The sequence below is a fragment of the Ovis aries genome, chromosome 21 (genome assembly GCF_016772045.2).
Source record: "Ovis aries strain OAR_USU_Benz2616 breed Rambouillet chromosome 21, ARS-UI_Ramb_v3.0, whole genome shotgun sequence".
NCBI classification, from domain to species: Eukaryota; Metazoa; Chordata; class Mammalia; order Artiodactyla; family Bovidae; genus Ovis; species Ovis aries.
In genome coordinates, this window is record NC_056074.1 from 37,410,323 (window position 1) to 37,433,234 (window position 22,912).

The 22,912-nt window shown below is 50.3% G+C and overlaps 1 protein-coding gene across 9 annotated transcripts in view; it reads right to left on the reverse strand.

Moving 5' to 3' along the window:
- The window catches only part of AHNAK (AHNAK nucleoprotein), a 129,571-nt gene that overhangs the window by 88,602 nt on the left and 18,057 nt on the right, over positions 1-22,912 (reverse strand). For 7 of the 9 annotated variants that reach the window (XM_060404031.1, XM_060404030.1, XM_042237894.1 and 4 more), the window contains 2 exons: positions 22,378-22,565; positions 3,114-21,486 (listed from right to left, as the gene is read on the reverse strand). In XM_060404031.1, the coding sequence (XP_060260014.1) occupies positions 3,961-21,486; positions 22,378-22,565 (17,714 nt within the window). In that variant the 3' untranslated portion in view covers positions 3,114-3,960. Of the gene's footprint in view, positions 1-3,113; positions 21,487-22,377; positions 22,566-22,912 lie in introns of those variants that run through there. The other 2 variants (XM_042237900.1, XM_042237901.1) reach the window with 1 other exon arrangement.

The window sequence follows — 22,912 nt, forward strand, 5'->3', positions numbered from 1 at the left end:
CTCCAGCACGAGCAACCACCAAGGGGAAAACTCAGGGTGTTTCTTCCTGCTTCTCATGGCAGGCAGTTCTGGCAGATGCTGTGGTCCTGCATGGCTGGATTCCAGGAATACCATCTCTTCCCGGGCCCCTTCAGGTCCAGGGGTAACCTGGGGGTTACCAGCCTCCTGCTGCCCCTGGGGGTCTCACACACCTTGTTGGCTTCTTGGTCCTGGCCCACTACTGCATAAAGAGCCCCCATTAAAGTCTCGATAGCTGAACTATCTTCAACTACATTTCTGGGAGGGACCCTGACACATACAGAAATGAGTTTGAGTGGCTGAAAAATATTTACTGCCTTTTGTGAGCATGGGACGCGTTTCAAAATAAATGAATTTTCCAAGCGTCCCCTGAGCCACATCCACAGTCAGTCACACAGCCTAAAGCCAGGCGCACTGACAGGCTGAAGGCCCTGGGCTGTGACTCAGCCCTGGAGTTCCAACCAAGGACCCTGAGGAGCCCAGGCCTGCCCCCTCCAGGTCTCCTGAGGCCACTCCTGGCCTTGAATGCCAGCACTGGGACTGCAGAGTGTTAAGACCTCCTGGATCTGGGCCCCGCAGGACTTTGGGGAATACCTTGGATCATCCCCATCAGGGACTGAGAGAGGGCAGGGGTAAATGGTGAGAAGGTGAGAAGAACAGAGCAAAGGGGGAACTCAGAGTGGTAGGGCAGGACAAGCCAAGAAAAGTCCGCTGGGATGGGCCCTCCGCATGCTTCTCCAGCCCCCGGCACCTCCTACATGCCCCCTCGTCTGTGGTCAGGGTCACTGCAGAGGGGGCGGATCCCTTCCTGGGGCCACTACTGCCTCCACCCTGGGCCTGATGTGGGAGGAGGGTGGCTAAGAACTTTCTCACCTTTGGCCCATTGCCACATTCATCATCCATCTGACCCACCACCCCTGACTGTCCCAGCCAATAAGATCTCGCCCTGAAAGTCCAGGCCCCATGTGATATCACCCATATCATCCCTGATAGAAGCGTCCCTTACAAGTGTGTATATCTCCAGTGTTCAGAACGGACCAGTGTCCCACATCCATCATAGCATTAGGTCTGTGGAGGTTGACAGAGGAGGATTCTGAGATCAGGTGGAGCTGGGACAGCATCTAACCACATAATGCTCAAAAACTACTTGTTGAGTGAATGGACAATGAGGGCCACCCTAGCCTACATTACCCCTTCCTCAAGCGAAAAAAAATTTTTTTTTAATTGCTATATTATTAGACAACCTGCTTAGTTCTGCCTAGGAGATTTTTCCAGCATCCCAGTGAGCATCCCCCTGGCTGGGCACACAAGGGCACCCCACTGTCACCCACTTAACCTCTCTCCAAACACCAGGGCCACATAGCTCAGGTAGCATGCACACCCTGTCCCACCCCAACACCCGTGTCAGCTTGAGAATGGAGGAAGGATTGAGAATTGAGCTTTGAGCTGTGGTTGTAAGAAGCACCCTTGTGGGATGCCCAGACCCAGTTAGAAGACAAAGGCATGTAGGTGGGTGTGCACGCTCTAACATTTCAGTGTGTCTGCGAGGGCTCACACCTGCTTCTCTAGGACTCCATGCCCACCCTTGTGCTCCCAATAAACAAACACAGCTGTGACACGAATGCACGCTTAAATGTGGTGTCCCTGCACAGCAGACAACCAAAATACCTGAACAGACTCTGGTCCTGTGGATGCTATCCCTGTTTTAACAGGTGAGGAAACTCTTCCCCAGTTCACAAAAGCAGCTTTAAAAAAGCCACGGAGGGGAGGGATAAATTAGGAGTTTGAGATGGACAGATGTACAGTATTACATATAAAATAGATAAGCAATAAGAACCTAACGTATAGCACAAAGAACTATACTCAACATTTTGTAATAACCTATAGGGGAAAAGAATCTGAAGAATACATGTATATAACCGAATCACTTTGCTGTACGCTTGAAAGTAACACGACATTGTTAATCAGCATTACTTATTAAAAAAAATAAAAAATTTAAAAACTACAGGCAATCAAGTGTCTCCCTTATTACCTATCCTTTCCAAAACCATCCCCCCAAGGACACAGACTCTGCTGGCTGAGGCGTGAATGGATGAGGCTGGCCGAGGCCCATTTGCAATCCAAGTAAGGGCAGGTGGAGTTCACTCTGGGCAGGAGACCCCACTGCTCTGCACAGAGACCCACAGACAAACTGACTCTGGAGAGGGTGGGAGGGGTGGGAGCTGGCATCTCCACTCCAGGGATGACCGGAGAGGAACAGAGCTGCCTCCGCTGGCGGAAAGATGGCAACTCTGAGACATGGCCCCAGGGCTGAGCTTGGTTCGATCATTTCAGTCTAAGAAGGCACTGCCCTCTGCCCAGCAATGACAGACGTCAGGAACCAGTTTCTAGGAGGCTTCTCCACCCACCATGTATTGTCCACAGAACTAGAAATCAAAAGGGGCCTTTTGGACTTCCCTAGTGGTCCAGTGGTTAAGACTCTGTGCTCCCAATGTAGGGGACACGGATCTGACCCCTGGTCAGGGGACTAAGATCCTACAATGCTACATGGCGTAACCAAAAAGAAAAGGAGTGAGGGGGGGACTTTTGTCAGAAGATATTTTTCATAAAGTTTAGCCCTCAGATGGCCTAGAAGGAATCATAAAGATATGTGACATGAGATCAGCACCCTTATTTCAAATGAGAGGACGCTGAGGCCCAGGATGGCAAGTAATAAGGCCAGTCAGCAAGCCTGCAGCCAAGTCAGGAATAGCGGACAGGCCTGTGACCCATGGCCAGATCCTTCTCTGTCACTCTAACAGGCTGTTTTATCCATTCATGTCTGAATCATTTCTGTATGGTATATTCCTATCTGAGGATGCCAAATTGGCGGGTAGGTCCTGAGGTTTGGGCTGCCAACATGCCCAGTCTCTCTCGATTTCTCAGCAGTGATGCAAACAGCCTCACTGTGAGAATCGAGAAGCAAAGAATCCCTCCCATTACCCACTAATGAAACCAGCAACGCCACTCAGTGGACCCAGTCTGACCTGTCAGGACTGGGCCTGCAGCCTCCCCAGGCCTCATCCTCCCAACACAGAATGCAAAGGCACAGGATATCCGGGTTAATAAACAGCTTTATTTGCCCTTGACAGCATCAATTTTCTTACATTCTCAATTAATTTGCCATTAAAGTGCTGGAAATTTTCTTAATCACAATAACATTTGTTAAAGGAAATCAGAACTAATATCAGGAACGTGGCGATCACAAAGAAAACATTTCCCTTACAACACACAGAATGGAAGGCTCTCATGTGGAGCGAGTGGGTGGGTGGCCTAATTTACAAAGATTCTAATTCCCTCTCCCCCCGTGAGCACCGAACAGGCTGGGACTGACCGCCACCCCTGGGAAACAAAAAGCAATGATACACAGTTCTACAAACACCCACACCCCCAGCCGGCCGGCTCCTCTCAGCCATCTTTGGGTGTTTGCTGCTTGAGTAGACCCAACTGTAGGAGAAAAAGGTCTGGCCCCCCTCTACTGCCTTCTACCCCACCCCACCCTTACTAACAAAAGCTCCCAAAAGTCATTACAATGAAAAAAGTGGGTTTCCATGACCCCAACACTAACAATGTTCAGTAAAAATGAAGGTAATAAACACAAAAGCTGGCTTAGTAAACAGGAGCTCTCAGCATTCAATGCAAAAAAGAAAACAAAACAAAAAACTGAAATCTGAAGGCAAATACTGCTGATTTTGCACGTGGGCTGGACGAAGAACTTGGAACCTATCTGTAAAGCTCCGGGAGGAGCCTAAAGGCGGCTGGCTTTTCAGCACTTGCCCCTGGCAGAGGCCAGATCTTTGCATTGTTGCTGAGGCTGTTGGCGTGTTTCTCTTTGGAGTTTATATACAAACACACCCAAGGCTGATGGAGTTCTATACAGATATATACACACACAGAGGCCGGCTACTCTTTCTTTGTGGAAACTGTCAGCTCCACCTCGGGAAGCTGGACGCCAACCTTAGTCCCACTGTCATTGCTAGAAGAAGATGACAGTCGGGACTTCTTAGAGGACGAGGACACTCCACCCCCCTGTAACTTGCTTGCCTCATCATCGCTCCCAGTCACCTCATAATGACCTTTGCTCTTTGACCCCAATCCACCAAAGGTACCAAATTTCAGCTTGCCGTGTTTCCCTTTGACTTTCCCGCCTTCCAGCGCCACCTCCCCACCCTCGAACTCCAAAGTCCCTGTGGGGGTGGTAGGGGCAGAGTGCTCCCTTTCGTCACTGAAGGAATTTGAGCGGTGGCTTGGCTTCTTGCTTTTGAATAAGGAGAATTTGCCTTTGGGTGAAGACGTGTCGACCTCAGCCTCGCCTTCCAGGGAACCCAGACTGGCCTTGGAGCTCTTCAGGTCACCTTTGGACCCTGAAACAGACGCTTCTGGTGAGCCGGCGACGCCAGCTTTCCCTTTAGGTTTGGAGAAGGTGAACTTGGGCATCTTGATTTTGGACTTTTTAAGTTTTACGTCGGAGTCTTCCCACTCGCCCTCTCCGGCACCAGACTGGACACTGGCCTCCACTTTAGGGAAGTTAATATCCACCCCCACTTCTCTGCCCACCAGCTCCCGGCCAGAGAAGGTGAACTTGGGGATCTTCATCTTGGGGAATGTTACTTTTCCAGATCCACTTTCCAAGTGACGTTGAGGCCCAGACATGCTCAGTCCAGGACCCTGAAGTCCAACCTGGCCTCCTTTGACACCTCCTTCTACCTTTGGTCCTGAGAAATGAAGTCCTCCAGCAAACGTAGGTGCATCCAGGTTGAGAGCAGACGAGACCTGAGGTCCTTTCCACTCCCCGCCGGAACCTTTGACACTCACGTGCCCTTCTCCTAGGCTGATATCTGGGGCACTGACACCCCCTGAAACATCCACGCCTCCTTTGATTTTGGGGCCCTTCAAGCTGATACCGAAATCTGACTCAGGAGATGCCACGTTCAATGAAGGCCCTTTCACGCCAATATCGGGAGCAGCTCCACGGAAACCTATCCCTGAACCTTTCAGGTCACCTTTGATTTCAGGACCAGAAATCTGCCCGGTTGGGAGTTTCACATTCACACCTGGCAGCGCCACATCACATCCAGATGACTTCATTCCAGGCATTTGGAGGTTTCCTTCCAGGCCTTGAACACTGATGCCCGGAAGACCAACCGTGGGGCCTTTCATCTCACCACTGGCCCCAAGGCTGCCTTTTATTTTTGGTCCTTCCAAGTTCAAGTCCACATCTGGCGCTGAGATTTGAGGGCCAGAGATCTGAGGCCCTTTCAGGTTCAGGCCTCCGAGGTTCACGTCCATGCCAGGCCCCTTGAGTTCTCCAGTCACCTGTGGCCCCTTGACGTTGATGTCCACGTCAGACCCTGGAGCGGAGATGCCAAACTGGGGCAGCTTCATCTTGGGAAGTTTAATACCACCCTCAGGTGCCTCCAAGCTTAGATCAGGAGCACCTACTGATACCGAGGGACACTTGATGTCACCAGAGACGGCCAGGTCGCCCTGCAGGCTTGGTCCTTTCAGGGTCACATCCGGCACACCAGTGTCAAGGGCTGCTGTGGCATCGATTCCAGGCACCTTCACTCCGTCACCTTCTACCTTCACCTTTCCACCGGCACCTCTGAGGTCAAGCCCGGGGGCATGCACTGTCATGCTGGGAACAGATACATCCAGATCTCCCTTCAAACTTGGTCCTTTCAAGTTCAGGTCAAGGTCAGGTCCAGAGATTTTTGGCATAGAGAGGTTCACTGATGGCAAGTCTACTTTTGGCCCCTTGAGAGACACATCAGGCCCTTCAAGCTTGACATCTGGTGCGCTCAAGCCTCCTTCAAGAGAGGGTAGCTGGACCTCAGCTCCCCCACCGTCCACTTTCACACCAGGGATGCCGATCTTGGGCATCGAAAACTTAGGGAACTTAATTTTCGATTCCGGACCTTGCAGATCTGCATCCGGTCCTTGCAGTCTCACACTGGGGACATCACCCTTTATCTTTGGTCCTTTCATGCTAACATTCACATCAGGGATGGATACCTGAGGGGCAGAAATGCCGAATGATGGTGCTTTGACTTTAGCATCTGGGCCTTCAATGCTGATGTCAGGCGCATCCAGGTTTGCCTGCACCCTGGGGCCTTTCAAGTCGCCCTCTATCTTTGGCCCTGAGACATCGACACCTGGTGCCTTGATCTTGGGAGCCTTCAGCTTGATGTCAGGACCTTCCACATTAATCCCTGGTGATGAAATATCCAGATCAGGCACCTGGATTTCACCTCCCATTTTGGGGCTAGGGAGAGATGCCTCAGCTTTAAATTTAGAAGATTTAATGTCAAATTCTACATCTGGGAAGTACATTTTCCCAAACATAGGTTTCTTGGTCTTAGGAGATTTCACGTCAACTTTCAGTGAGGCGTCGGGCCCCGCAACATTGACATCTATGTCAGGAGACTTGAGACTGGCATCAATTTCACCCCCAGGAGCATTCAAATCAAATCCTTGCTTCTTGGTCTTCATTTTAGGCCCACTCATGTGAATTTTTGGCATTTTAAACTTACTTTTCTTGCCCTTGCCACCAACACTAATTTCAGGAGCCTCAATGTTCAGCTCTGCCTCAGGAACTGTCACATCAAGTGTAGGTGACTTGAAGTCAGCTTTGGGGCTTTTTGCCCCAAACCCAAACTTGGGTTTCTTAAATTTGGGAATTTTTACATCTGGCCCTTCAATGTTAACATCTGGGCTCTCCACGTGTACATCTAAGCTTGGAGCTTCTAAATCAACTTTGGGTCCCTTGAGGTCCAGTTCACCACCTTCTAATTTGGGACCAGAAATTCCAATTTTGGGTGTCTTGAGATGCAAATCAATGTCAGGAGCAGTTACTTTAGGAGCAGAGATATCCAGTGATGGCATCTTCAAACGTGGGCCACTGAGTTTGGCATCAGGGCCTTCAACATCTAGACCTGGACCTTTAAGGTCTACTTCTGGGCCTTTGAAAGTCCCTTCGATCTTAGGAACAGATACATCAAAATCACCCTTGCCTAAGGATCCTTTCAAATCCAGGTCAACATCAGGCATGGAGATCTTGGGAGCTTTGATATTTATCTCTGGCATCTTGAACTTGGGGCCCTTCAGTTTTGCATCTGGACCTTCAATGTTCACATCTGGAACATCAATGTCCACCTTGGGTCCGGAGACGTCTATGTCGGCCTTGGGCAGGTTCACATCCACTTCTGGGCCCTCTCCCTTGAAGCCAGGCATGCTGAACTTGGGCATTTTCACCTTGGGCATCTTCAGGTGCCAGTCTGGGCCATGAACGTCCACATCTGGGACATCAATGTCCACTTTGGGGCCCTTGATGTCAACTTCAGGGCCCTTGAGGTCACCTTCCACCTTAGGCAGAGAAATGTCCACGTCTCCCTTTACTTTGGGTCCTTTCAGATTTAAGTCAAGGTCAGGCATGGAGATCTTGGGAGCTTTGATGTTCATCTCTGGCATCTTGAACTTGGGACCCTTCAGTTTTGCATCTGGACCTTCAATGTTCACATCTGGAACATCAATGTCCACCTTAGGTCCGGAGACGTCTATGTCGGCCTTGGGCAGGTTCACATCCACTTCTGGGCCCTCTCCTTTGAAGCCAGGCATGCTGAACTTGGGCATTTTCACCTTGGGCATCTTCAGGTGCCAGTCTGGGCCATGAACGTCCACATCTGGGACATCAATGTCCACTTTCGGGCCTTTGATGTCAACTTCAGGGCCCTTGAGGTCACCTTCAACTTTGGGCAGAGAGACGTCCACATCACCCTTTACCTTGGGGCCCTTCAGATTCAGGTCAACTTCAGGCATGGAGATCTTGGGTGCCTTGAGGTGCAGGTCAGGCATTTTAAACTTGGGACCCTTCAGTTTTCCTTCTGGACCATGAATGTCAATGTCAGGAGTATCTATGTCCAGCGTAGGGCCTTTAACATCTATTTTTGGGCCTTTCAGATCTCCTTCCAATTTAGGGATGGAAGTATCCAAATCTCCTTTTATCTTAGGTCCTTTCAAGTTCAAATCAATGTCACTCATGGAGATTTGTGGGGTTTTGAAGTGGACATCAGGCATCTTAAATTTGGGTCCTTTGAGCTTCCCTTCAGGACCTTCAATGTCCACCTCTGGCCCTTTCAGATCGCCTTCTACCTTAGGCAGTGAAAGGTCCACATCACCCTTTACGTTTGGCCCTTTCAGATTTAAGTCAAAGTCAGGCATGGAGATCTTTGGGGCTTTAATGTTAATCTCTGGCATCTTAAATTTAGGCCCCTTCAGTTTTCCTTCTGGGCCTTCAATACTAATATCAGGAGCATCAATATCCAGTTTGGGGCCTTTGATGTCCACCTCAGGGGCCTTGAGATCACCCTCAACTTTGGGCAGAGAGATATCAACATCACCCTTCATTTTGGGACCCTTCAGGTTGAAGTCAAGGTCAGGCATGGAGATCTTGGGAGCTTTGATGTTCATCTCTGGCATCTTGAACTTGGGGCCCTTCAGTTTTGCATCTGGACCTTCAATGTTCACATCTGGAACATCAATGTCCACCTTGGGTCCGGAGACATCTATGTCGGCCTTGGGCAGGTTCACATCCACTTCTGGGCCCTCTCCCTTGAAGCCAGGCATGCTGAACTTGGGCATTTTCACCTTGGGCATCTTCAGGTGCCAGTCTGGGCCATGAACGTCCACATCTGGGACATCGATGTCCACTCTGGGGCCCTTGATGTCAACTTCAGGGCCCTTGAGGTCACCTTCCACCTTAGGCAGAGAAATGTCCACGTCTCCCTTTACTTTGGGTCCTTTCAGATTTAAGTCAAGGTCAGGCATGGAGATCTTGGGAGCTTTGATGTTCATCTCTGGCATCTTGAACTTGGGACCCTTCAGTTTTGCATCTGGACCTTCAATGTTCACATCTGGAACATCAATGTCCACCTTGGGTCCGGAGACATCTATGTCGGCCTTGGGCAGGTTCACATCCACTTCTGGGCCCTCTCCTTTGAAGCCAGGCATGCTGAACTTGGGCATTTTCACCTTGGGCATCTTCAGGTGCCAGTCTGGGCCATGAACGTCCACATCTGGGACATCAATGTCCACTTTCGGGCCTTTGATGTCAACTTCAGGGCCCTTGAGGTCACCTTCAACTTTGGGCAGAGAGACGTCCACATCACCCTTTACCTTGGGGCCCTTCAGATTCAGGTCAACTTCAGGCATGGAGATCTTGGGTGCCTTGAGGTGCAGGTCAGGCATTTTAAACTTGGGACCCTTCAGTTTTCCTTCTGGACCATGAATATCAATGTCGGGAGTGTCTATGTCCACCTTGGGACCTGATATGTCAATGTCACCTTTAGGCAGGTTCACATCCACTTCTGGGCCCTCTCCTTTGAAGCCAGGCATGCTAATCTTGGGCATTTTTATCTTGGGCATCTTCAGGTGCCAGTCTGGGCCATGAACGTTCACATCTGGAGCATCAATGTCCACTTTGGGGCCTTTGATGTCAACTTCAGGGGCCTTTAGGTCACCTTCCACCTTAGGCAGAGAAACATCCACATCTCCTTTCACCTTAGGGCCTTTCAGGTGTAAATCAATGTCAGGCATGGAGATCTTGGGGGCTTTGATGTTCATCTCTGGCATCTTGAACTTAGGACCTTTCAACTTGCCATCTGGTCCTTCAAGGTTAACATCAGGGCCTTCAAGGTCCACCTTGGGTGCTGACACATCAATGTCAGCCTTGGGCAGGTTCACATCCACTTCCGGGCCCTCTCCTTTGAAGCCAGGCATGCTGATCTTGGGCATTTTTATCTTGGGCATCTTCAGGTGCCAGTCTGGGCCTTGAATGTCCACATCTGGAGCATCAATGTCCACTTTGGGGCCTTTGATGTCAACTTCAGGGCCCTTGAGATCACCTTCCACCTTAGGCAGAGAAATATCCACATCCCCCTTTACTTTGGGTCCTTTCAGGTTTAAGTCAATGTCAGGCATGGAGATCTTGGGAGCTTTTAGGTGCATCTCTGGCATCTTGAATTTGGGCCCCTTCAATTTACCCTCTGAACCTTCAATGTTAATATCAGGAGTTTCAACATCTACTTTTGGACCCTTGATGTCCACCTCGGGACCCTTGATGTCACCTTCTACTTTTGGCAAAGATACATCCACATCACCCTTCAGTTTGGGACCCTTCAGATTAAAGTCAAGGTCAGGCATGGAGATCTTGGGAGCTTTGATGTTCATCTCTGGCATCTTGAATTTGGGACCCTTCAGTTTCACATCTGGACATTCAATATTTACATCTGGGACATCAATGTCCACTTTGGGGCCCTTGATGTCAACTTCAGGGCCCTTGAGGTCACCTTCCACCTTAGGCAGAGAAACATCCACATCTCCCTTTACTTTGGGTCCTTTCAGATTTAAGTCAAGGTCAGGCATGGAGATCTTGGGAGCTTTGATGTTCATCTCTGGCATCTTGAACTTGGGACCCTTCAGTTTTGCATCTGGACCTTCAATGTTCACATCCGGAACATCAATGTCCACCTTGGGTCCGGAGACGTCTATGTCGGCCTTGGGCAGGTTCACATCCACTTCTGGGCCCTCTCCTTTGAAGCCAGGCATGCTGAACTTGGGCATTTTCACCTTGGGCATCTTCAGGTGCCAGTCTGGGCCATGAACGTCCACATCTGGAACATCAATGTCCACTTTCGGGCCTCTGATGTCAACTTCAGGGCCCTTGAGGTCACCTTCAACTTTGGGCAAAGAAACATCCATATCACCTTTCACCGTGGGGCCCTTCAAGTTTAAATCAACATCAGGCATGGAGATCTTGGGAGCTTTTATATTTATGTCAGGCATCTTGAGTTTGGGGCCTTTTACGCCTCCGTCTAGACCTTCCACTTTGACTTCTGGGCCCTCAATGTCCATTCTGGGACCCTCTATGTTGATATCTCCTTTCGGCAGATCCACAGCCATATCTGGTCCTTCTGCTTTTAACCCAGGCACGCTGAACTTGGGCATTTTCATCTTGGGCATTTTCAAATTCCAGTCTGGACCATGAACATCCACATCAGGTGCATCCAGATGAATTTCTGGTGCCTTAATATCCACTTTGGGTCCTTTAAGTTCACCTTCTAAATTAGGACCTGCAACATCTAAGTCTCCTTTGACTTTAGGACCTTTCAGATTTAACTCCACATCAGGCATTGACACTTTAGGAGATGAAATACTTAGGAAAGGCATTTTGAACTTGGGTCCTTTCACCTTTCCTTGGACCTCAACATCAGGAGCATTAATGTCAACTTTTGGACCTGTTACATCAAGATCTGGCTTTTTGACCTTGACATCTACCTCAGGTGTCTGAACTTTGGAGCCCGAAAAATTAAATTTGGGAAGCTTAAAACGTGATTTCTTCGACTTGCCTTCAATATTCAGCTTAGGACCAGAAATGTCCACTTCTGGGCCCTTTATATCCAACTTGGGAGCTTTAATATCACCTTCCAATTTGGGCCCAGAAACATCAACATCTCCCTTAAGTTTTGAGCCCTTCAAATTCAGGTCAATTTCCGGCATGGAGATCTTAGGCATGTTTCCATGCATGTCAGGCATCTTCAGCTTTGGACCTTTTAATTTGCCTTCTGGGCCATGAATTTCAATATCAGGTGCATCTACATCCATCTTCGGCCCTTTGATGTCAAGAGAAGGCCCTTTCAAATCACCTTCTACATTTGGAAGTGAAACATCCACCTCTCCTTTCACTTTAGGGCCTTTAAGATTAAGGTCCAGATCTGGCATGGAGATCTTAGGAGCTTTGATATTCATTTCTGGCATCTTGAACTTGGGACCCTTCAGTTTAGCATCTGGACCGTCAATGTTCACATCTGGAACGTTAATGTCCACCTTGGGTCCAGAGACATCTATATCAGCCTTGGGCAGGTTCACATCCACTTCTGGGCCTTCTCCTTTGAAGCCAGGCATGCTCATCTTGGGCATTTTTATCTTGGGCATCTTCAGGTGCCAGTCAGGGCCATGAACATCCACATCTGGGACATCAACGTCCACCTTGGGGCCTTTAATATCCACTTCAGGAACTTTCATCTCACCTTCAACTGTTGGTAAAGACACATCAACATCTCCCTTCACTTTGGGGCCCTTCAGGTTAAGATCAATGTCAGGCATGGAGATCTTGGGGGCTTTGATGTTCATCTCTGGCATCTTGAACTTAGGACCCTTGAGCTTCCCTTCAGGACCTTCAAGGCTCACATCAGGGCCTTCAATGTCCACTTTGGGCCCTGAGATGTCAATATCAGCTTTAGGCAGGTTCACATCCACTTCTGGGCCCTCTCCTTTGAAGCCAGGCATGCTAATCTTGGGCATTTTCATCTTGGGCATCTTCAGGTGCCAGTCTGGGCCATGAACATCCACATCTGGGACAGCAACGTCCACTTTGGGGCCTTTGATGTCAACTTCAGGGGCCTTTAAGTCACCTTCCACCTTAGGCAGAGAAACATCCACATCTCCTTTCACCTTGGGACCTTTCAGGTGTAAATCAAAGTCAGGCATGGAGATCTTGGGGGCTTTGATGTTCATCTCTGGCATCTTGAATTTAGGACCTTTCACCTTTCCTTCTGGTCCTTCAAGGTTAACATCAGGGCCTTCAAGGTCCACCTTGGGTGCTGACACATCAATGTCAGCCTTGGGCAGGTTCATATCCACTTCCGGGCCCTCTCCTTTGAAGCCAGGCATGCTGAACTTGGGCATTTTCATCTTGGGCATCTTCAGGTGCCAGTCTGGGCCTTGAACATCCACATCAGGGACATCAATGTCTACTTTGGGACCTTTGAGGTCAATTTCAGGTCCTTTAATATCTCCCTCTACCTTGGGGCATGTGACATCCACATCACCTTTTATCTTTGGACCTGTCAGATTAAGATCAATATCTGGCATGGATATCTTTGGAGTTTTAAAATGCATTTCAGGCATTTTAAACTTTGGGCTTTTCCACTTTCCTTCTGGTCCTTCAAGATGAACATCAGGGCCTTCAATGTCCACTTTGGGTCCCGAGACATCAATGTCGGCCTTGGGCAAGTTCACATCCACGTCTGGACCCTCTCCTTTGAAGCCAGGCATGCTAATCTTGGGCATTTTCATCTTGGGCATCTTCAGGTGCCAGTCTGGGCCGTGAACATCCACATCTGGGACATCAATGTCCACTTTGGGGCCTTTGATGTCAACATCAGGAGCCTTTAGGTCACCTTCCACCTTAGGCAGAGAAACATCCACATCTCCTTTCACCTTGGGACCTTTCAGGTGTAGATCAAAGTCAGGCATGGAGATCTTGGGGGCTTTGATGTTCATCTCTGGCATCTTGAACTTAGGACCCTTGAGCTTCCCTTCAGGACCTTCAAGGCTCACATCAGGGCCTTCAATATCCACCTTGGGTCCAGAAATATCAATGTCAGCTTTAGGCAGGTTCACATCCACTTCTGGGCCCTCTCCTTTGAAGCCAGGCATGCTGAACTTGGGCATTTTCATCTTGGGCATCTTCAGGTGCCAGTCTGGGCCGTGAACATCCACATCTGGGACAGCAACATCCACTTTGGGGCCTCTGATGTCAACTTCAGGGGCCCCTAGGTCACCTTCCACCTTAGGCAGAGAAACATCCACATCTCCTTTCATCTTGGGACCTTTCAGGTGTAAATCAAAGTCAGGCATGGAGATCTTGGGGGCTTTGATGTTCATCTCTGGCATCTTGAACTTAGGACCTTTCAACTTTCCATCTGGTCCTTCAAGGTTAACATCTGGGCCTTCAATGTCCACCTTGGGGCCAGAGATGTCAATGTCAGCCTTGGGCAGGTTCACATCCACTTCCGGGCCCTCTCCTTTGAAGCCAGGCACACTAAATTTAGGCATTTTCATCTTGGGCATCTTCAGGTGCCAGTCAGGGCCTTGAACATCCACATCAGGGACATCGATGTCCACTTTGGGGCCTTTGATGTCCACATCTGGCACTTTCATTTCACCTTCTATCTTGGGCACAGACACATCCACATCCCCTTTGACTTTAGGGCCTTTCAAGTTTAAGTCCACATCAGGCATGGAGATCTTGGGGGCCTTGAAGTGCATCTCAGGCATCTTAAACTTAGGACCCTTGAGCTTTCCTTCTGGCCCCTCAAGGCTCACATCTGGGGCTTCAATGTCCACCTTTGGCCCAGAGACATCAATGTCAGCCTTGGGCAGGTTCACGTTCACATCTGGACCCTGGCCTTTGAAGCCTGGCATGCTGAATTTAGGCATTTTCATCTTGGGCATCTTCAGGTGCCAGTCAGGGCCTTGAACATCCACATCAGGGACATCGATGTCCACTTTGGGGCCTTTGATGTCCACATCTGGCACTTTCATTTCACCTTCTATCTTGGGCACAGACACATCCACATCCCCTTTGACTTTAGGGCCCTTCAAATTTAAGTCCACATCAGGCATGGAGATCTTGGGGCCCTTGAAGTGCATCTCGGGCATCTTGAACTTGGGACCCTTGAGCTTTCCTTCAGGCCCCTCAAGGCTCACATCTGGGGCTTCAATGTCCACCTTCGGGCCAGAGATGTCAATGTCAGCTTTAGGCAGATTCACATCCACTTCAGGGCCCTCTCCTTTAAAGCCAGGCATGCTGAACTTGGGCATTTTCATCTTGGGCATCTTCAGGTGCCAGTCAGGGCCCTCGACATCCACATCTGGGACATCGACGTCCACTTTGGGGCCTTTGATGTCCACATCTGGCACTTTCATTTCACCTTCTATCTTGGGCACAGACACATCCACATTCCCTTTGACTTTGGGGCCTTTCAAGTTTAAGTCCACATCCGGCATGGAGATCTTGGGGGCCTTGAAGTGCATCTCGGGCATCTTGAACTTGGGACCCTTGAGCTTTCCTTCAGGCCCCTCAAGGCTCACATCTGGGGCTTCAATGTCCACCTTTGGCCCAGAGACATCAATGTCAGCCTTGGGCAGGTTCATGTCCACATCTGGGCCCTGGCCTTTGAAGCCTGGCATGCTGAATTTAGGCATTTTCATCTTGGGCATCTTCAGGTGCCAATCTGGGCCCTGTACATCCATGTCTGGAACATCAACGTCCACTTTGGGGCCTTTGATGTCCACATCTGGCACTTTCATTTCACCTTCTATCTTGGGCACAGACAGATCCACATCCCCTTTAACTTTGGGGCCCTTCAAGTTTAAGTCCACATCCGGCATGGAGATCTTGGGGGCCTTGAAGTGCATCTCAGGCATCTTAAACTTAGGGCCTTTCAACTTTGCATCAGGACACTCCAGATCAACATCAGGCACCTCCACATCCACACTGGGGCCTTTCAAATCTCCCTCCAATTTTGGCACAGACACATCCAAATCCCCTTTGACTTTGGGGCCTTTCAAGTGTAAGTCCACATCAGGCATGGAGATCTTGGGGGCCTTGAAGTGCATCTCAGGCATCTTAAATTTAGGGCCTTTCAACTTTGCATCAGGACACTCCAGATCAACATCAGGCACCTCCACATCCACACTGGGACCTTTGATGTCAACTTGAGGACCTTTGAGATCACCTTCTAGTTCTGGCACAGAAACATCCATCTCTTTCAGTTTCGGTCCCTTCAAATTCAAGTCCACATCTGGCATGGAGATCTTGGGAGCTTTGATATTCAACTTAGGCATCTTAAATTTAGAGCCTTTCAGTTTTCCTTCTGGCCCCTCAAGACTCACATCTGGGGCTTCAATGTCCACCTTGGGACCAGAGATGTCAATGTCAGCTTTAGGCAGATTCACATCCACCTCTGGGCCTTCTCCTTTAAAGCCAGGCATGCTGAACTTGGGCATTTTCACCTTGGGCATCTTCAGGTGCCAGTCAGGGCCTTTGACATCGACATCTGGGACATCAACGTCCACTTTGGGGCCTTTGATGTCCACATCTGGCACTTTCATTTCACCTTCTATCTTGGGCACAGACACATCCACATCCCCTTTGACTTTGGGGCCTTTCAAGTTTAAGTCCACATCAGGCATGGAGATCTTGGGAGCCTTGAAGTGCATCTCGGGCATCTTAAACTTGGGCCCCTTAAGCTTTCCTTCTGGACATTCAATATCTATATCACCAACATCCACATCCATTTTAGGGGCTTTCACATCAATTCCAGGACCTTTCAAGTCTCCTTCCACTTTAGGAACAGAAACATCTACATCAGTTTTAAGTTTAGAGGATTTCAGATTAAGTCCAACATCAGGCATAGAGATTTTGTGCGTCTGTATATGCATGCTTGGCATCTTGAATTTGGGGCCCTTTAGTTTCCCCTCTGGACCTTCAATATTTACATCTGGGGCATCAATGTCCACCTTGGGTCCTGAGATGTCTATGTCAGCCTTGGGCAAGTTCACATCCACTTCTGGGCCCTCTCCTTTGAAGCCAGGCATGCTGAACTTGGGCATTTTCACCTTGGGCATCTTCAGGTGCCAGTCTGGGCCATGAACTCCTGCATCTGGTGCATTAATGTCCACTTTTGGACCTTTAATGTCAATTTCAGGGGCTTTAATCTCTCCTTCTACTTTTGGAACTGTAACATCATAATCTCCTTTCATTTTAGGGCCTTTCAAATGCAGACTGACATCTGGCATGGATATCTTCTGAGGCTTTATATTCATTTCTGGCAATTTAAATTTAGGACCTTTTACTTTTGCATCGGGACCTTCAATGTTCACATCTGGAACTTCAACATCCACCTTCGGTCCTGAGATGTCTATGTCAGCCTTGGGCAGGTTCACATCCACTTCTGGGCCCTCTCCTTTGAAGCCAGGCATGCTGAACTTGGGCATTTTTATCTTGGGCATCTTCAGGTGCCAGTCTGGGCCTTGAACATCTACATCTGGGATATCAACGTCCACTTTGGGGCCTTTGATGTCCACATCTGGCCCTTTCAGATCCCCTTCAACTTTGGGCAGAGAAACATCCACGTCCCCTTTCATCTTGGGGCCCTTGAGGTTTAAATCAATGTCAGGCATGGAGATCTTTGGAGTTTTGAAGTGCATCTCAGGCATCTTAAACTTAGGACCCTTGAGCTTTCCTTCTGGCCCCTCAAGGCTCACATCTGGGGCTTCAATGTCCACCTTTGGCCCAGAGATGTCAATGTCAGCTTTAGGCAGATTCACATCCACCTCAGGGCCCTCTCCTTTGAAGCCAGGCACACTAAATTTAGGCATTTTCATCTTGGGCATCTTCAGGTGCCAGTCAGGGCCTTGAACATCCACATCAGGGACATCGATGTCCACTTTGGGGCCTTTGATGTCCACATCTGGCACTTTCATTTCACCTTCTATCTTGGGCACAGACACATCCACATCCCCTTTGACTTTAGGGCCCTTCAAATTTAAGTCCACATCAGGCATGGAGATCTTAGGAGCCTTGAAGTGCATCTCAGGCATCTTGAACTTGGGACCCTTGAGCTTTCCTTCAGGCCCCTCAAGGCTCACATCTGGGGCTTCAATGTCCACCTTCGGGCCAGAGATGTCAATATCAGCTTTAGGCAGATTCACATCCACCTCAGGGCCCTCTCCTTTAAAGCCAGGCATGCTGAACTTGGGCATTTTCACCTTGGGCATCTTCAGGTGCCAGTCAGGGCCCTCGACATCCACATCTGGGACATCAATGTCCACTTTGGGGCCTTTGATGTCCACATCTGGCACTTTCATTTCACCTTCTATCTTGGGCACAGACACATCCACATCCCCTTTGACTTTGGGGCCTTTCAAGTTTAAGTCCACATCCGGCATGGAGATCTTGGGGGCCTTGAAGTGCATCTCGGGCATCTTGAACTTGGGACCCTTGAGCTTTCCTTCAGGCCCCTCAAGGCTCACATCTGGGGCTTCAATGTCCACCTTGGGGCCAGAGATATCAATATCAGCTTTAGGCAGATTCACATCCACCTCAGGGCCCTCTCCTTTAAAGCCAGGCATGCTGAACTTGGGCATTTTCATCTTGGGCATCTTCAGGCGCCAGTCAGGGCCCTCGACATCCACATCTGGGACATCAACGTCCACTTTGGGGCCTTTGATGTCCACATCTGGCACTTTCATTTCACCTTCTATCTTGGGCACAGACACATCCATATCCCCTTTAACTTTGGGGCCTTTCAAGTTTAAGTCCACATCCGGCATGGAGATCTTGGGGGCCTTGAAGTGCATCTCAGGCATCTTAAACTTGGGACCCTTGAGTTTCCCTTCAGGCCCCTCAAGGCTTACATCTGGGGCTTCAATGTCCACCTTTGGCCCAGAGACATCAATGTCAGCCTTAGGCAGGTTCACGTCCACATCTGGGCCCTGGCCTTTGAAGCCTGGCATGCTGAATTTAGGCATTTTCATCTTGGGCATCTTCAGACTCCAGTCTGCACCCTGAACTTCCACATCTGGTGCTTTAACATCTAATTTGGGGCCTTTGATGTCCACCTCTGGAGCTTTCATCTCACCTTCTATTTTTGGCGCAGACACATCGAGACTGCCTTTCATTTGGGGTCCTTTAAGATCCATGTCAACATCTGGCAGGGTCATCTTAGGAGCTCTGAAGTGCATCTCAGGCATCTTAAACTTGGGGCCTTTCAACTTTCCTTCTGGCCCTTCAATGCTCAGATCTGGAGCACTAATATCTACCTTTGGTGCAGAAATGTCAAGATCCGCCTTGGGCAGATTCATATCCAATTCTGGGCCCTCTCCTTTAAGGCTGGGCATGGTGAATTTGGGCATCTTCATCTTTGGCATCTTCAGGTTCCAGTCGGGACCATGAACGTCAACCTCTGGTGCACTGAGGTCTACTTTGGGCCCCTTCAGGTCCCCTTCCAGCTTTGGCACTGTAACGTCATATTCCCCCTTTACCTTGGGACCTTTCATATGCAAATCTACATCAGGCATGGAGATCTTGGGGGCCTTGATATTCATCTCTGGCATCCTAAACTTGGGACCCTTTAGCTTTCCTTCAGGTCCTTCAATATTCACATCTGGACCTTCAACATCCACCTTGGGTTTAGCAATATCAATGTCAGTCTTGGGCAGGTTCACATCTACTTCCGGGCCCTCTCCTTTGAAGCCAGGCATGCTGAACTTGGGCATTTTCATCTTGGGCATCTTCAGGTGCCAGTCTGGGCCATGAACATCCACATCTGGAGCATCAATGTCCACTTTGGCACTCTTAAGTTCAACATCAGGAACTTTAATCTCACCTTCAACCTTTGGCACTGTGACATCGTATTCTCCTTTTACACTAGGGCCTTTCAAGTGTAAGTCCACATCTGGTATGGAAATCTTTGGTGCTTTGATATTCATCTCAGGCATCTTAAACTTGGGTCCTTTCAGTTTCCCCTCTGGTCCCTCAATACTCACATCTGGAACACTGACATCTACCTTGGGCCCAGAAAGGTCCACATCAGGCTTAGGCAGGTTTACATTGACTTCAGGGCCCTCTGCTTTGGACCCTGGAACAGTGAACTTGGGCATTTTCATCTTGGGCATCTTCAGGTGCCAGTCTGGGCCCTGGATATCCACATCTGGGACATCGATGCCCACTTTGGGACCTTTCAGCTCTCCTTCAAGTGTTGGTGCTGTTACATCATACTCTCCTTTTACTTTGGGGCCTTTCACATGCAAATCCACGTCTGGAATGGAGAGCTTTGGTGTCTTGACACTCACTTCAGGCAGCTGAACATCAGGGCCTTTAAGGTTGCCTGCCAGGCCCCCGATATTGACATTTGGGGCATCCACATTGACCTTGGGCCCTGAAATACTGACATCACCTTTGGGGAGACTCACATCTACATCTGGTCCTTCCCCTTTGACTCCTGGAGTGCTGAACTTGGGCATTTTCATCTTGGGCATTTTCTGATTCCAGTCCGGACCATGAACTTCCACATCTGGGGCACTCACATCCACTTTGGGGCCTTTGACATCAACTTCAGGGACACTGACTTTCCCCTCTACTTTTGGAAGCATAACATCAACACCCCCTTTCACTTTTGGCGCAGCCACATTCAAGTCTACGTCTGCCATAGAGATACTGCAGGTTCCTGCTTTCCCAGAAGGACCACTAAGTTTGGGGCCAGTCATGGTTCCCTCTAGGCTGGGTGTCTCTATGTCCACTTTGGCACCTTTAACTGCCACTTGAGGGCCTTTAACATCACCTTGCACCCCAGGAGCAGAAACCTTAATGTCTCCTTTCAATTTAGAGGACCCAAGGCTCAGATCCACATCCTGCATGGAGATTTTAGGCTTCTGAATAGTCATTTCAGGAGCCTTGAATTTAGGACCCCTCAGCTTCCCTTCCAGATCCCCAGAAGCGACCTCAGGCAGGTCGACATTCCCAGAGACCCCAGGAAGGGTCACTTCCCCTGTGGGCAGTGCCACATCAATGCCAGGCCTGTCTCCCTTAGAACCTGATACAGAGAGCTGGGGGGCCTTCACCTTGGGCACACTCACTTTGCCCCCAGGCCCATGAATGTCAATGTCAGGAGCTTGAACTTCCACCCTGGAGCCAGAGATGCTACCCTCAATTTGGGGCACAGAGATGTCCACCCCTAAACTCCCCTGTGGTTTGGCACCTTTCAGGCCTAGGCCACCCTCAACAGAGGGCCCAGTGATCTGGGGACCCTTCAACTTCCCCTCAAGCCCCTCAATATTGGCAGAGGGAGCACTGACTTCCAGCTGAGGGGTCTGGATGCTTCCACCAACGGTCAAGCCTGGTTTGCCACCTTTGTGCCCCACAGAGAGTTCAGGGGGGGAAACGCTCAACCCTGCCTCGGGGGCCTGGCCCTCAGGCCCTACTGAGACACCAAATTTTGGCACCTTCATGGCGGGAAATTTAATCTTCCCGTCAGGGGATGGGCCCTGTCCCTCTACTGCCCCGCCCCCAAGAGAGGACGAAACGTCCACCCCTGGGACTTGGATCCCTCCTTTGCTACCCAAGTCCAAACCCTTGGCATTGACACTGACACCCGGGCTTCCCACCTTTACCCCAGGCACGGTGACCTGGATCTTCGAGTGGCCAGCCCCTGGCAACTCTGGGCCCGCAGCGGAAATGGACCCTGCTTGGATGTCCATGCTGGAGCCTGTGGTGGGAGACCCAGCCCCTGAGCCCGAGGGCAGTCTGATCACTGTCTTCCCAGGCTGGGTCTCCACATCCACAGTGGAGATTTCGGTCAATTCGTGCCGTGGGATCTTGATCTTGAACTCTGGGCTGCTGATGTCAATGTCCTTGGCACCTTCACGGCTTGTCACATCCACAGTGTAGGCCGTGACCCTCCTGGTCACCGTGATGGTGCGGCTCTGGGTCTCCCCAGCATCCCCTTCCACTCCATCCTCTGACTTCAGCCGAGGCTTGATCTTCGTGGTGTAGATGCGCTGGTACTCCTCGTCATCCCCGCTCTGCAGAAACACACGCCCCGTACAGGTTGCAGCAGAGTCTGCGTGAGTGACAGACGCCCGGCCACAGCCCAGCCGACAACACGGTCACCTGCTCCCCAAAGAAGCCGGGACCGTTAGGGAGGGCCACGGAGCCTTCTGGGACCCAGCATGAGGGGCTAAAGAGAGGGGCTGACAGCCACATCACAGGAAGAAAACAAATTATTTGGGGAAACTCTGGCAAGCAAAAGCCATGGGGAAGACTGGGGACAGTAAACTCCTGGACACTGGGGCCTGGGAGAAGGATTCACAGCCAATTCTAGATTCGAGTCAGCCCATCAAGTTTCTCAGATGCCTCCCGGCAACCAGCTCTGTGCTGACTTAGTTCAGTTCTCAGCTCTCAGCTGCCTGGCCTTGTTCGTTTAATCCAGAGCGGAGTCCTCTCAGGGACCCTTCGGACAGCATCAGTGGAGCCCAGTTGTGCTGGGCTTAACACTTCCACTTTGAGGGACTCATTATGTTAAATAAACAAGCCATCGGAAGGAGCAGAGTCCCTCAGGGACTTTGCTGCCCAGCCTCTGACTCACAGACGAGTCCAGGCCTCTGGAGCAGAAAAATGATGTCTGGGAGGCAGAGCTGAGCACCGAGAAAATAATTTTCAAAGATCCTCGCAAAGCAGCCGACCTGCCTCCTGGCACCTCGGACCAGACTGATCAGTGGGTCCCCACTGAGGAGACCAACGGAAGACTTTTTAGCAGCAGTAGCAGCCACACGTGAATAAGAGGAACAGGCTGGCTCGACAGACAGCAGAGGGTGAGAGTGGGAGAGAAAAGCAAGGATGGACAAGCGAGGCCCAGGAAAGGGAGCTGAGTGGCGAGAGGAGTTCAGGGAGCAGCCGGCCAGCCAGGAACTCACCAGAACCACTTCGGAGCTGTGGGAACTGAAGACCTCGTGGGTCCAGGTCTGGCCAGGCTCAGGGGACCGGTCCCCCTTGCGATGCAGCTTCAGGCCCACGGTGTGGTGGCCCATGGTGTTCAGCAGTTGGGTCACCTCACCCGACTGCAGGTTGTCAAAGTAGATGGTGGCACCCACAATCTGGTCCCCTGAGCAGGAAGGAGCAAGATGTGGGTAAGACCACCCAGAGTCTCGGGGAAACAACCCACAACCCAGCACTCTGCACTGGGCCCTTGGGCTGATTCACAGGTGTGGTAACACCCATGGTAGAGATGAGGAAACTGAGGCAGGGAGACAACTAATTGGCCCAAAGCGGCCAAGCTCCTGGGTGGTGGAGTCGGAACAGAGGACGCACAACATCTCCAACCCACGGGACCACCTCCCACGAGGACTGTGAATGAACAAGCACCAAAGAGTGGGCAGCGGAGGGCAGGGCTTGGGTACCGACCATCCTGATGCCACTGAGACCAGGCACTCCACAGTCACCCACCCGCCT